This window comes from Solanum stenotomum, chromosome 12 (genome assembly GCF_019186545.1).
Source record: "Solanum stenotomum isolate F172 chromosome 12, ASM1918654v1, whole genome shotgun sequence".
NCBI lineage: Eukaryota > Viridiplantae > Streptophyta > Magnoliopsida > Solanales > Solanaceae > Solanum > Solanum stenotomum.
The window spans coordinates 45,580,434-45,595,787 of NC_064293.1; the positions used below are offsets into that span (position 1 = coordinate 45,580,434).

The 15,354-nt window shown below is 30.9% G+C and overlaps 3 protein-coding genes across 3 annotated transcripts; all 3 read left to right on the top strand.

Moving 5' to 3' along the window:
• Positions 1–2,339: 2,339 nt before the first annotated feature.
• LOC125848753 (triacylglycerol lipase OBL1-like) lies at positions 2,340–5,467 on the top strand. Its single transcript, XM_049528678.1, has 5 exons — positions 2,340–2,689; positions 2,787–2,992; positions 3,460–3,493; positions 4,337–4,962; positions 5,043–5,467. Exons 1-5 carry the CDS (start codon positions 2,356–2,358, stop codon positions 5,304–5,306), a joined length of 1,464 nt encoding a protein of 487 aa, XP_049384635.1. The 5' UTR covers positions 2,340–2,355; the 3' UTR covers positions 5,307–5,467.
• Positions 5,468–8,456: 2,989 nt separating this feature from the next.
• On the top strand, positions 8,457–12,787 carry LOC125848752 (triacylglycerol lipase OBL1-like). Its single transcript, XM_049528677.1, has 5 exons — positions 8,457–8,855; positions 8,936–9,132; positions 9,401–9,434; positions 11,334–11,956; positions 12,181–12,787. Exons 1-5 carry the CDS (start codon positions 8,534–8,536, stop codon positions 12,466–12,468), a joined length of 1,464 nt encoding a protein of 487 aa, XP_049384634.1. The 5' UTR covers positions 8,457–8,533; the 3' UTR covers positions 12,469–12,787.
• Positions 12,788–12,929: 142 nt separating this feature from the next.
• On the top strand, positions 12,930–15,354 carry LOC125848754 (triacylglycerol lipase OBL1-like). Its single transcript, XM_049528679.1, has 5 exons — positions 12,930–13,382; positions 13,504–13,697; positions 13,900–13,933; positions 14,136–14,746; positions 14,995–15,354. Exons 1-5 carry the CDS (start codon positions 13,085–13,087, stop codon positions 15,256–15,258), a joined length of 1,401 nt encoding a protein of 466 aa, XP_049384636.1. The 5' UTR covers positions 12,930–13,084; the 3' UTR covers positions 15,259–15,354.

The following is a 15,354-nucleotide window of genomic DNA, read 5'->3' on the forward strand; positions in this document are numbered from 1 at the left end:
AAAAAAAATATTTCGTATATTTTATCTAATTTGTTTTTGATTCTAGTTTCTCTACTAGTTTTAATTTTCTAGTTGTGAAAATGTTCTTAAACTTTATTGTGTCTTACGAAGTTCTTCAAAGTTTTGTTCTAAATATCTTGGGAATACAAGACGAACAACAAAAATTACAAACAAACAGCTAAAAACCTTGAAAACTGAAGCTTGAAAGGAAGAAATTGATGAAAAAAATGAAGGTTTCACTATCAAATTTAATAACGTTTGTGATTTTTATTCTTTAGCAAATTAGTTAATAGTGATACAGAATGATTCTCTAAATTTGTCCTATTTGCTAATTCTCAGAATTTGCTCCGCTACTAAGGCATTCAGTTATAGTAGTTTAATTCAAAAAATTTATCACGTATCTCGGTCTTATACACCCAACAGATATACGTATTTGATGTATCTCGACACATGTATCCATCAACTGAAAGTGGTATAGTACGTAATATCAAAACTATCGGGATTTCTAGTAATTAGACTCTAAACTACTGAAATTTATGTAGTTTACTTTTCTTCGTTTAATATCAAAGATGATCCAAATACAATTTTGAATTAATAAAATGGGCCGGGCCCAATTTATTTATTTATTTATTGAAAAAAGAAGAAGATAATCAAAATTACTCGAGAGGAGATCATCCCACTGATTATTATTCTAATGAAAATAAGAAAAACATCACACATAATGATGTTTACATATTTGTTTCTACAGTTGAATGAATATAAAAAAAATAAAAAATACTACCTAAAACAACTTGCTATAATTAACTTTGATTCTCATGTCGAATATTTAGTTTGGTGGAACAATATATATAGCAAGCTAATAAACGAGCAAGTAATAAATAAAAAAAATAAATTCAACTAGTTATACTTTTATTAGTTAATTTTAAGCACCTAATTTTTCCAAGTAGAGTAGGTTAAAATTTGACTCATACCACTCAATCCATTTTTTAAAATCCAAATAAAACAACCAAATGCGTCCATTAATGGCTCATACCCTTTCGGTACATAACTTTTCATGTTTCTACTGCTAAGTCAATACCTAGGTAATAATTGAAGGCATGCAAGTGATAGCTACAGTTCTTCGTTTAACTCTTTCCATTCATTTTTATTTATTCATTATAATTTTGTATGCTCCTTCAAAGATAATAATTAATACTACGTTCATTTACTTTTAATTGTCATAATTTTCTTTTTTAGAGTCAAACAACAATAATTTTGACTAACATTTTATGATGTATTTTTTCATACTTGGAATTTATAGTATTTTTCGTATAGTTTTTGAATATCTAAATTTTTTGTTTAAAATATTAAATTAATGTAATCTAATTTAACTTTGAAAATTAGACAAATTGACTTTCAAAAATCGCAACATGACAATTAAAAGTGGACAGTAGGAGTATAAGTGTTTATCAAAATACTAAATATTAATTGATGTATAATTATAATTTTTAGGTGTTGTGGAATGATTTGGTGAATAAATTATGAATGTTGAAGCTTGAAGGTAAAACATAATTTATTTATTTAGATATGTTAAAAATGTTAAGTAAAAATAAAAATTTATTTTTGAATTAATGAACAAGTAAAAATGAAAGGAAGAAATTTTTTACAACATGATTATCTTATGTCCGACCTATATATAGCACTATTATATACACTCAATTTATGGGACGGAATTTTAAAATGAAAGAAAAAATTTAAAACTTGCCATTCAAAATAAGTTTTACATAGAGTTAAAAAAGTTTTTAACGAAAACTGATACATAATTGAAATAGAAAGAATAGCGCAAAATCTTAATAACTCATCTGGCCTAAATTTTATCCCTATCCTTTAATATATGTGATTCTCCTTTAAAAAATAGTAATAAAATATACAGGAAGGATCAATTAGCTAGCTAATATAGACAAAGCATACAGCCTTACGGGATTAATTAATTAGGATTGGACATGAAAATAATTTTCTGTAAGAGCCAGCAGTACCCCATATGTCTCTCTACTTTCTGATCAAAATTCATAAACATAAAATTCTGTTTGGATCGAGCTTATTGATTTTGATTTATAATTAAAATGTATAAGTTAGAAATTAACTTATAGTTTTTAGCTTATATTTATGACTTAAAAACAAGTGCTTGTAAATATTTTTAATTTATTCAAACACTTCAAAAGTACTTACAAGCTCTTTTGGCTTAAAACTACTTAAAATAAGTCAATCCAAATAGATTCGGAAAAGTCAAAATGAATAGTCCAATAAGATGGAAATCTCATGAATTCCATTTATATATATAATACTCCTCAAACACAACCTTCTCTTATCTGCAGAATGGCGAGCAGTAGTTGCAACAAGTCTTTCTGCAGCAACTATATGCTACTAAAGCCAGAAGAATGTAGTGTATCAGATTTGGCAAGAATTTTGTTTTCCAGTAAAAATTTGGGACAAAAAGAATTCGTAGATGTAGACACCCCTAATGAAGAATTGAACATGACTAAGGAGCCTTTGTCACGTAGATGGGTGTTTTTTATTTCCATTCTAGTCCAGAAGGTTTTAATAAAAATTGCTAAACCTTTAGCAGGGTTCGGCAATACAATTGAATACTGGCTTAACCTTCAAAACATCAACGGCGGCTTCTTCCGTCTTATTTTCAACTCCTTAAGAGGTACGTACTATTACTTCTGTCTCAATTTATGTGTTATTTAGATCTCTCTATTTGTTTTAATTGGAGTTGTACGGGATATATATTTATGATCTTGTAGGTAGAGCTGTAGTACCGGATAAGGAATCAGCGGCGTACTTGTCATTTATTGGAAATTTGGATAAAAGAGTTGAGCTGGATTTTAGTAAGATTGTTGAAGAAGTTGAAGGACGTAGAGGATATGATGAAGCAATCAGTATAATGGCTGCAAAAGCAGCTTACGAGAACAAAGCATGGATTGAAACTACTGTCAACCAACACTGGAAGGTAAACTACCTACCTTACATATTGTGTGGACAGTCATTCATCCTTAACTAAGAGGTCTCGAGTTCGAGTCCCTTGGGTAAAAAACTTCCTGACCCGATCCGGATAATATCTTGATGCCAGGAAAAAAAGAAAAAACATTTGGCATGACCTGTTTTCATATGTCCTTGTACGATTTGTCACAGTTACATATCATGATCTGGTTGAGCCGCACGCCCTGCCTATTTTTACCATATAGATGGTACTTATTTAAGCAAAAAATTAGTATTCTTAAAATAATTGTATATCCATCTATGCAATAACTATAAGAATGAGAAAGAGATAATAAATATGAAATGATATTTGTTGAAAGAGATAATAATTATTAAGAAAAATATTTATTAAAAATATTTGAATACATCCATTTTCTCTTCTTTTTTCCCTTGTAATGAAAAGGTTGTGCTCAGATTTTGCGTTCCAATTTTATGCAGATGGATTTCGTGGGCTCCTTTGATTTCTGGAATGGTAAGATATAAATGTGTAAACTTTTGCAAATTTATTTTTATTATGTAGTAACATATATTACTCATTCTACAATGAAATGGTTATTTAATAGTATTATTTTGTAGTAGAATAATCAGTTTAGTATAGCTATATTATCAGTATATAATATAAAGTCTAAGTTAAATATATTTTCAATAATTATTTAATGATGTGACACATGATATTTGAAGCCAAAAAATATAACCCAACATATTAACCAATAAGATTATCCTATTCTCTTTTTTGAAAAGAAAAAAAAAACTAAAAGATTGATCTAAGATTATCCTATTCATAATCCCAACCAGTGAGATACATGTTGCATCATGATAAGAAGATAAATTTTAAGTCTTAAGCAACTCATGAGATTGTCCAAAGGGCCAAAACCATATGAAGGACACTAACCAATCCACTCACAATAATCGTGGGACCCAGACACCTAATTAAATCATCAATTAGGTGCAACGATCGATCATCATAAACAATATTTTAATTATATTATGATGATCATCAACAATATACTAATAGAGTAATAGTGTTATTGTCGTTAGTCAACATATTAACAATCTCTTTGTTATTTGTATGGGAATCAAATGTCTGTATGGCGATTTTCATGCCATATTTTAAAGCTAAAAAGTTCTCCACAAATATTTTTATTCGTATGAATTAAAATTTATTATTTAATAGCTCAATCTGTCACACTGTATTATTTAATTATATTTTCAACATGTTTAGATATCAAAAGAAGTTAACGGATAGGATTTTACCCTCCATTTTTTCTTAATTTCTTTCGAATTTTCCTCATATATTTTTTCTGGATTTGAACAGATTATCAACAGAAAGCTACTACACAAGCATTTGTGCTTCAGGATAAAAACGTAGACCCTGAGTTGATTGTTGTTGCATTTAGAGGAACTGAATTCTTCAATTCTGATGATTGGATCTCCGACTTTAATCTCTCTTGGTATGACATTCCAGGTATGGGCAAAGTCCATGCCGGATTTATGAAAGCTCTCGGCTTACAAAAGAGCCACGGATGGCCCAAAGAAATCGAACAAACTGATACTAATAATATTAATCAGCCATCTCCGGCCTACTATTTCCTAAGAAAATTGCTCAAACAACTTCTGGAGAAAAATGAAAATGCAAAGTTTGTGGTTACTGGTCACAGCTTAGGCGGAGCACTTGCAATTTTATTTCCAGCAATATTGGCATACCATGAGGAATCTTGGCTGTTGAAAAGATTAGGTGGCGTTTATACATTTGGTCAGCCAAGAGTTGGAGATGAAAATTTTGTTGAGTATATGAAGGAACAATTAGCAAAATATGAGGTTCCATACTATAGAGTTGTGTACAGCAATGACATGGTACCAAGATTGCCATATGATAATTTAACTTTCATGTTCAAGCACTTTGGAACTTGCATCTATTACAATAGCCTCTACAAAAAACAAGTAATAATTAACTACTCTGATCTTTCAATTTTATTTTATGTTTCTCTCGATGTATCAAATTATTTATAATATTACTGCAGATTTTAGGTGAAGAACCAGACAAGAATGGGTTGGCTCTGCTACTGTTTTTACCGAAGATGTTAAATGCGGGTTGGGAGCTGATCAGAAGTTGTATTCTACCATGTGTAAACGGATGGAAGTATCAAGAAGGAGGGCTTCTTCTTTTCATGAGAGTGGTAGGGTTGCTACTCCCAGGCATACCAGCTCATTGTCCTCAGGATTATGTTAATGCTACCAGGCTCGGATCACTCAAAACCTCTCAAAGTAGCAAAAGATTGGCATAATTATTGGCGAGTGTGTGTGTGTCTTATATAAAAATTTTAACCTACTTATTAGTTTTTCCCTGTACCAAATTTAGATATTTAAACAGATTTGAAGTTTTGAACCGTGTCCTTGGAGAACAAACCAATAATTTCATATATATATTTAAGTGGTTCATTTATAAGTGTTATGTATCGTGATTAGCTCTTATAAGCCTCTAATTTATTTTAATGGTTCATTTGTGTGTATAGTATATTATAGGGGTATTGTTCAATGGGTGAGTTGGGTTGAAATTGAAGATATTAAAATGAGTTAAATAGAAATTGGGATGGGTCCTGCCCACCTAAGTTTACTAATTGACCTCAAATGGATTGAGTTCAAATGGGCTTAAACATCCGCTCAATTTGACATGCTTAATCTAAAAAATTATAGGAAAAATTATGCATTATAGCAAATTATTAATTCAAAATAAATGTTATGGCTACAATTTCATTTAATTCCAATTCGCAGCAAAAACATTTTCATTCGCCTCTCTCCCCCGAATCTCGCTCACCACTCTCAATTCTCTCCCTCGCCTCTCTCACTTTATGCAAACACAAATGTATAAATTGTGTTTGTATAAAGAGAGAGAGAGACTGTATATACAAATACAAATACATATATCTCTGTCCTATACACTTATAATTTTACTAATACAAATCTTCCCCTACTAGTTCTCTTTTGTCTTTCTCTCTCTCTCGCTTTATACAAACACAAATTATATATTGTATTTGTATAATTTGTGTTTGTATCAAGCGAGAGGGAGATTGGATATACAAATACAAATGTTTTAACTAGATTCAATTGTATACAAATTTAAATTTTATGTAGATATACAAACACAATCATTGATACATATACATAGTAATTACATATATACAATTATCTAACTGATATACATATACAATTTACCTCTCTCCACTCTCTGCCCTCTCTCGTTCACCTCTCTCCTTTTTCTCCTAATCTCGCTCGCCACTCTAGTCTAACACAAAGAAATACAAACGCAATTTTCATAGACATAGACGTCGGATTTATACAAATCGTCGCTATGGAGCACAAATAGCAAAACTGTAGCTATAGAGTGCAAATACGATTTTTATGTTTGCTATTCCTAAAACTTACTCAAAATTTTAATATAATGTTATTTAAGTTTTGTAACCACAATTTGAATTTCAACTCAAGAATTTTTTTTTAAAAAAAGGTTACAAATTGATAGATAAATCCTAAAAGATATAAAGTAGATAGTAATTCATACCTTCAATTTAAGAATATACATTACATAAATGCAAATAAAGAATATCAAAACGGATTGAAATTAGATATTAAATTGGGCTCAATTAAGGATTCTTTTAAAATGAGTTGAGACTTGATGAGTTGAGATTGAACTCAACTTCAAATTATCTTAAGTCTAACCTTTAAAATTCTGAGCAGATTTCCTACAGTTGAGCTCATTTTTGACACATTATGTGAAATGAGTTATGCTTTGATTCTTTATAAAATTAAATATTGGGTATAATTCACACTACAAAAGTTAGTAAGTTAGCTCAAAATTAAATTATCGAAACAGATCGCTCATTTCATAAACTATTCTTTTTCATTTTTTAACAAATAACTATCCAGAAAATCACATCTTTGAAGAAAAAAAAAAGATCTTCCCTTAATATCAAAGATAATCCAAATAATCAGTGGGAGATCACCTCTTTTATTTTTTTCTAATGAAAATAAAAAATCATTACACATGTATACACGTTTACACCTGATGGATATCCACACATGATGATGCTTATGTATTTGATTCTAGAGTAAATGAATAAAAAAAATAATATCTAAACAACTTGCTATAATTAACTTTGGCTCTTAAATGTTACCTTTTTCTTTTTTTGGTAACATTTTAATTTCAGTTTTTCACGTGACATGTTTAAGGCCACAAAATTAAAGGATAATTTTGTATATTTGACATAACTTTAATTTAGAACCACAAGATTCAAAAGTTTTCTTTATTTTCTTAAATTATGTGCCAAGTCAAACTAGATTGTGAATCGGAGGGAGTACTCTAATTTAAAATGTAATAATGCCAAAAGTCTAACAGGTTGGTGGAACAGTAATATATATATATAAAGAATTACGTTACTAGCCCAAAATCAGACAAGTTTTATCAAACAATAGAGAGGACACGTGAATTTGATTGAGTTGATAATTTAAATTATTATACAAATGGATCATTTATTTTAGTAACTAAACATTATAGTTTCAAATTGGCATAGTGATTAATAAAACTGTTGAGAACTCTAAGATCTCAAGTTCAAAACTTAGTGGAGACAAAAAGCTTTAGGTGATTTTTCCTAGAGTTACTTGATACTTAGTTAAAGTGTCAAAAATTGATCTAGACACTATAATTATCATTATAATTTCAAATTAATTAAGGAAAAATAAATAAATATAAAAGTTGTTTCAGGTCCAGTAGGTTAATATTATTCTCCTCGTCATATCAAAGGTTATTATACATACATCAAGTACTTATATAAAACTAAATAATTTAATCATACTATTATTTACAAAATAGATCAGAGGTATATTTGACAATCAATTTTTCCTATATTCAAGATGTTGTGCTTGATAAACAAAAGGCATATAGCCCTACTATGCAAACAGCAAATTAAATTATACACTACTAATATCTTTTTTCTTCGTTTAATATCAAAGTAGTCAATTAATCTTATTATATAAGTTAGTATATGTCTTGGTTTTATATCTTCCATTAAAAGAATAAGTTCGACTAAATTAATTGCATCTTTTTCATGTGTAAGATTTCTCTAAATTAAGTAAAAAAAAAACAAATTATAATTGCTACTGCTTCCAGGAACCGGCCACAATTGTTCAGTCTTCAGGAATAAATAACTTTTTTGATTATGCACTTTACCTAATGGTTTTTTTTTTTTTATTATTTAAAAAATCATCACATGTAACACGCTTAGATTTATCTACAAATATTTAGATTTACCCTATTCTAATCATCATAAATTTTTGTACCCCACCTATGTCTCTCTACTTTCACCTAAACATAATGAAGAGTGTAGAAACCAGAGTTTCCAATAATACACCTCTAACTAGTACTAGTAGTATAAATAGACCCATACATTTCAAGCTGGAATGCACTTCTCTTCTATAAATAAAATACTTCACTAAAATAAAATAATCATCGATCTGCAGTATGGCGAACAATAGTTGCAACAAATCTTTCTGCCGCAACTATATGTTGCTAAAGCCAGAAGAATGTAGTGTATTAGATTTGGCAAAAATTTTGTTTTCCCATAAAAGTTTGGGAGAAAAAGAATTCGTGGACTGCCCTAATGAAGAAATGATTAAGGAGCCTTTGTCACGTAGATGGGTTATATTTTTATCCATTCTAGTCCAGAAGATTTTACTCGCAATTGCTAAACCTTTAGCAGGGTTCGGCAATGGCATTGAGTACTGGCTTAACCTTCAAAACGTTAATGGCGGCTTCTTCCGTCTTCTTTTCAAATCCTTAATATGTATGTATGTACGACATTTTTTTTAGATCTCATGAAGTAGTACGTACGTACTGATCATATTTATGAACAATTGATTGTAGGTAAAGCTGTATCACCGGATAAGGAATCAGCGGCGTACTTGTCATTTATTGGAAATCTGGATAAAAGAGTTGAGCTGGATTTTAGTAAGAATGTTGGAGGACGTAGAAGATATGATGAGGCAATCAGCATGATGGCTGCAAAAGCAGCTTACGAAAACAAAGCATATGTTGAAACTACTGTTACGGATCACTGGAAGGTAAACTACCTGAGCTAACATACCAAAATGTTTTCTAGTTTTTTACTTACTGTTTTTGTAAATAATCGGTGGGAGTGGGAGCTGCTATAAGATGGAAAGATATTTATTTTTTCTACCTCCATTTTTAGGAAACTTAAAGGAAAATATTTTTTTACAACAAATCAGACATAAAAAAGTTTTCAGGCACCCATTTTATCTCTCTCTTTTCTTAATAATTATTAATAATGGAGAAGGATGTGCTCAGATCTTGCGTTTCAATATTATGCAGATGGATCTGGTGGGCTCTTTTGACTTCTGGAATCGTAAGATCCTATTTATTACTACTTATAAATATGTACAAGCTTTTGCAAACATAGCGATTATATCTGGGACTAGTGCTCAAATTATTGAAAATAATATAATAATTTTTTAAGAACAACAAAATCTCATTTTACAATTGGAAATAAAGTTAAATTTTTCTTATTATATAAGAGGGAGTTTGCACAAGCAACAACATGTCTGCTTGATATGTAGGGGTGTTTTGAATTATTTTGCTTCAAATTAGCTGTTATACTTAGAGGTGTACTATTTTTAAATGGGAAAAGGGTATGATACATTTTTCAATTTTGTTATTTAGATTACATTTGTTATAAAAGTGATTTATATATACTCTACAGTTATACAAATGACTCACATATTTAATTTTTCTCTAATGAAAATGAAAAAAAATAACTTTAAATTATTTTTTTAATTAATTCAACAACTAACTTGAATTTATTATTTTGATGGTCAAATTTTTTATTTTTCCCACTCATTTTCCTCTAAAGTTTATTATAGATGCCTCGTATCCTTTTTTTACAAATATAAAAGTTTATATTGTAATATAGCCAAAAAAATAGTTTTACATTTTTTTCTCCCTTTTCATTCATTTTTTTTTTGTTTCTCATAACACTTAAGTATGAAAGAAAAAAATGAAATAGAATAAGAAACTCAAATAATAATTATCAATCAAAAAATAATTTATATATGAAAAAATTAAATACGCTATTTAAAAAAATTAAAATTAATTTTTGCCATTTTTATAATAACAGAGATATATGTGAGCTATATTTATAACATTAGGAATATATGTGAGTCAATTTATGATAATAGAGCTATATGTGAACTATTTTATAATAAGGATATATATATATATATATATATATATAGCTAAATTAAGGAGTCTTTTCCACCTTTTTGAATTGGACAAATAACCGGACCATTGTTTAAACCTTTGTACGCTCTACTTTTAAGTCTATGAGCATTGAGCCGTACTTCACAGTGTTGTACTATTGCTTATTAAAAGAACAATCAAGACAGTAGCCTCTTCATTATTGCGGTAATATATTTAGGTTTGAGCTTTAAGATAATTTACATTTATCTTAAATATTACTCTAATTATATGTTAAAATCTTTTTGTTTAAAGTAATCAATTTTTCCTTTTTAAGGGTTATTCTCTAAAAATGAAAGAGAGCGAAATTAGATTAAAAAATAATTTAATCAATATTAGTACTATTTATCAGATAATCATTTTATACTTAATATCATGTAAATGTATATAAGTTATTTAGATTTAAAAAATTAAAATTATTTAATTAACATTAATTAAAAATTAAATTATGAATAACTATTGAACCCGTACACAATATGGAATCTTGTTACTTCTTCTAAGTCGGAAGCATTTTCAATAATAACCAAATGACGCCTAATGTTTGAAGTAGAAAAAATAAAATTAAACCAACATTTTAATCTATAGGATCATCCTATCCCAACCACTGGGATGGATCTTGCTTCCTATCATAAAAAATAAAATAAAATTTGAAGTCCTACTAACTTATGAAACAAAATTAGTGAGATATATACTCAACTAATTGATTAGCTTTATCATCAACAAGTAAGTTTGAGAGTTTGAGTTTTTTAAAAAAGAAACAACAATATTGATCTTTTTGGGAGGGTAGTGGGAAAATAAATGCTCATGAGACAAATTGCCGAAAGGGTCAAAACCAGGAGACCAAATAATGCATTCACACGCGTTGTGGGACCCTACAACTAATTAAAGCATCAATCACTGGCACATCGCATCATCACAGTGTACTACGGGTCGTTTTGGTGGGAATCAAATTATTCCAGATTTGAACAGATTCCACAAGTTTCCTCAATTTTTTTTTTCTGGATTTGAACAGAATATCAACAGAAAGCTACAACACAAGCATTCGTGCTTCAGGATAAAAACGTGGACCCTGAGCTGATTGTTGTGGCATTTAGAGGAACTGAATTCTTCAATTCTGATGATTGGATCTCCGACTTTAATCTCTCTTGGTATGACATTCCCGGCATGGGCAAAGTCCATGCCGGATTCGTTCAAGCTCTCGGCTTGCAAAAGAGCCTCGGATGGCCCAAAAATATTGTACAAACTGATGATAATATTAATCACCCACCTCCAGCCTACTATTTCCTAAGAAAATTGCTCAAACAACTTCTCGAGAAAAATGAGAAGGCAAGGTTTGTAGTTACTGGTCACAGTTTAGGTGGAGCACTTGCAATTTTATTTCCAGCAATATTAGCATTCCATGAGGAATCTTGGCTGTTGAAAAGATTAGGCGGCGTTTATACATTTGGTCAACCAAGAGTTGGAGATGAAAATTTTATTGAGTATATGAAGGAACAATTAACAAAACATGAGGTTCCATACTATAGAGTTGTCTACAGCAATGATATGGTACCAAGAATGCCATATGACAATTCTACTTTCATGTTCAAGCACTTTGGAACTTGCATCTATTACAATAGCCTCTACAGAGAAAAAGTAAGTACCCTTTCAACCTCTTTTTTAAGTAACAAATTTAGTCCATGAAAATGTACTAATTTGGATGTAAATTTAATGTATCTTCAGTTTGAGTTGTTGTCTACATATGCAAAAATAAAATAAAATATAGTATACATGTACAATAAGATCTAACTAGTTTATTCTAAACTCATTAACTCTAAATCCTGAATTCTCCACGAATATATGTTGTTTGAATAATGCAGATTTTAGTTGAAGAACCAGACAAGAATGACTCGTTTCTGTTACTGTTTATACCAAAGATGTTAAATGCAGCTTGGGAGCTGATCAGAAGCTGTATTCTACCATGTGTACACGGACGAAAGTATCAGGAAGGCGGGCTTCTTCTATTCATGAGGGTGGTAGGCTTGCTACTCCCAGGCATGCCTGCTCATTGTCCTCAGGATTATGTTAACTCTACCAGGCTCGGATCATCTGATCATTCCACTGAAGACGTTGCAAAGTATCAAAAGATTGGCATAGTACCAGCATAATTATGAATTAATTAGCTAGCGATCGAGTGTGTGCTTTTTAGAATTTCTTATCCTACGTATTAGTTTTTCCCTGCACCAATGTAGATATTTACTATAATTGATTTGAAGTTTGAACCGAGTCCTGAAGATTTCCCCAATCCGATAAGTCTTGAAGATTCACTACATACTTTTGATCTGGAAAAGATCGTCCAGGTAGTGTGTTCATGTGGACTTCCACAATATCACTCTTAGAATCCTTTACATGTGCCTTCACAAGTTGGTAGCGTGGAAGACTTAATAGAATTTCCAAAAGACTGACATTGAGTGGGAATAATATATTGCCAGCTGTTTGAAATTTGAACTTAGTCCATTACTATAATAGTGGTCCGGCATATGTCCTGAAAGATGCTAAAGTGTCACCTGAACGCAAATTCCATAGATTTCTAAAAGCAGAAGAGACAGAATCAAGTCTGTTTCTAATTTCTTCTTCGTTAAGCTAAATAAAGTCGATCGAAATGAATAACTGTAACATTGGTTATAAATAAGCTAACACTTGATAATGATATTGCTATGTTGATTACCTAATTTCAGGAGAAAAATTAGGTGCAGTTAGTATTGTCAATTAATCAGAAACATCATGGAACGTGTGAGTAGCAAGAAGTACCTCCAATTGAAACCAGATGAAACAAGTCTTTTGGATCTCATACGTATTCTCTTCTCAGGGGATCTTGAGAGCAAAGAATTCATAGAAAGTTTGAGAGCGAAAGAGATAGCCTTTGAGCGTCGAGGATACATCTTTCTCTCCGTCTCCGTGCAAAAAGCACTTCATTTCATCTCAAAGCCTCTGTTTTTCTTAGGTTCAACTTCAGAGAGCTACTTAAATCTTCTTGCCAGTTACCAAAACCTTCCTACATTATTTTTGAGAATCCTACAAGGTTATTCCAGCATAATTAATTTTCTTATTTGACATTTCCAATTGCTTCAACTTATAGTATTGTTTTCTGACTTTACCGTTACAATGTGTAAATTGAAATTAATCCGGATTACGGTTGATAGGGAAGGTAGAGATGCCAGACAAAGAGTCAGCCAGCTATCTCTCTGCTATTGGATTTATAGACCAAAGAGTGAATAGTCATAAGAAGTTCAAACCAGGGGATAAAACGTATATTGTTGCGCTTTCTGCAGTGGCATCAAAAGTAGCCTACGAGAATAAAGCCTTCATCCGAGCAACTGTTGAAGATCAATGGAAGGTCCTCTAACTCATATTTCAGTTAGCTAATTCAATTAACAGGAAAAAACGAATTACAGTACTTAAAAACTTGTGTTCTGTATTTGTTAGTATTAACTGGTATGCTAGCTAGCTCATATACATTCGTGTTAGGTTAATAACTATTTTGTTCAACTACTGTCTTACTCTAGTACTAATATGTACATATTTTGCTGTTTGTGCAGATGGATTTGTTGGGTTCCTATGATTTTTGGAATGGTAAGATAAGTATACAAGTTAATTTGAATGGATAGCTTAAATAATATGCCAAATGCTATGACATACCATTAACGCATTTTTCATCTCTTTTCGTACAATTGGCTAATGTCGGAAGTGTAACAAATACAAATTGGGATAGAGGCAGAACAATTTCCAGCCCTGATGAGTAGAGTTTCTCTAACACAAACTTGTGCTTTGGCAGAATATCACGAAAAGAAATCAACTCAAGGATTCTTATTTCATGATAAAACTCCTTGTCCAGACATAATAATTGTGGCATTTAGAGGTACAGAACCCTTCAATTCAGATGATTGGAGTACGGATTTCGACATATCTTGGTACGAATTCCAGGGCATGGGCAAAGTCCACAGCGGTTTCATGAAGGCTCTGGGCTTACAGAAAGATAAAAAATGGCCTCCCAATATTACACAAGACGACCAACGCCCATTAGCATACTACACAATCAGGGAAAAACTAAGAGACCTCTTACAGAAAAATAAGCAAACAAAGTTTATCCTAACAGGACACAGCTTAGGCGGTGCGCTTGCAGTTCTTTTTGCTGCAGTTCTTGCATTTCATAATGAGACTTTTATACTGGAAAGATTGGAAGCAATTTACACATTTGGGCAGCCAAGAGTAGGTGATGCCGAGTTTGGCGATTTCATGAAGGAAAATTTCAGGAATTATGGCATTGAATATTATAGGTTTGTTTACAGTCATGATATTGTGCCCAGATTGCCTTATGATGACTCTATCATGCTTTTTAAACACTTCGGAACATGCCTTTACTATAACAGCATATACGAAGGAAAGGTAAGTACAAAAAAAAATTCTTAAGATCTACGAGTTGATTTCTCAGATAATCAATCAACTAATACTTATTACCTCAAAAAATCACATTCTTTGTTGAAAAATATTGACCTTTTGAGTTTTGAGATACTAGTATACATATTAGTTGAGTGTGATCATTTGAGAAATCTACCTTAAGATCTATCCAACGAATGTGTTTGTTATTTTATTTTCAAGATTACTAATAGGAACTTTTGCATTATGTGAAATAGATTGTGTCAGAAGAACCAGACAGGAATTACTTTTCTATGAGATCACTAATATCAAAGAGGGTGGATGCATTGTGGGAGTTGGTGAGAAGCTTTCTTCTTCCATATTTGTATGGAACAGAATACAGAGAAAACTTGCTTCTACAAGCACTTAGGTTGTATGGACTAGTATTTCCAGGCATGCCGGCTCATGGTCCCCAAGAGTATATTAATGCAATTTGTTTGGGAGATGCTAATTTGTTCACCAATGTTGGCACATCATCTTGACAATTCTCGTCTACTTTGATGTCTTATTGGAAATTGGATATTATTCCTCCATTAATCAAGAATTCACATATTTGTATATTAGGCTTGTTACTCAAA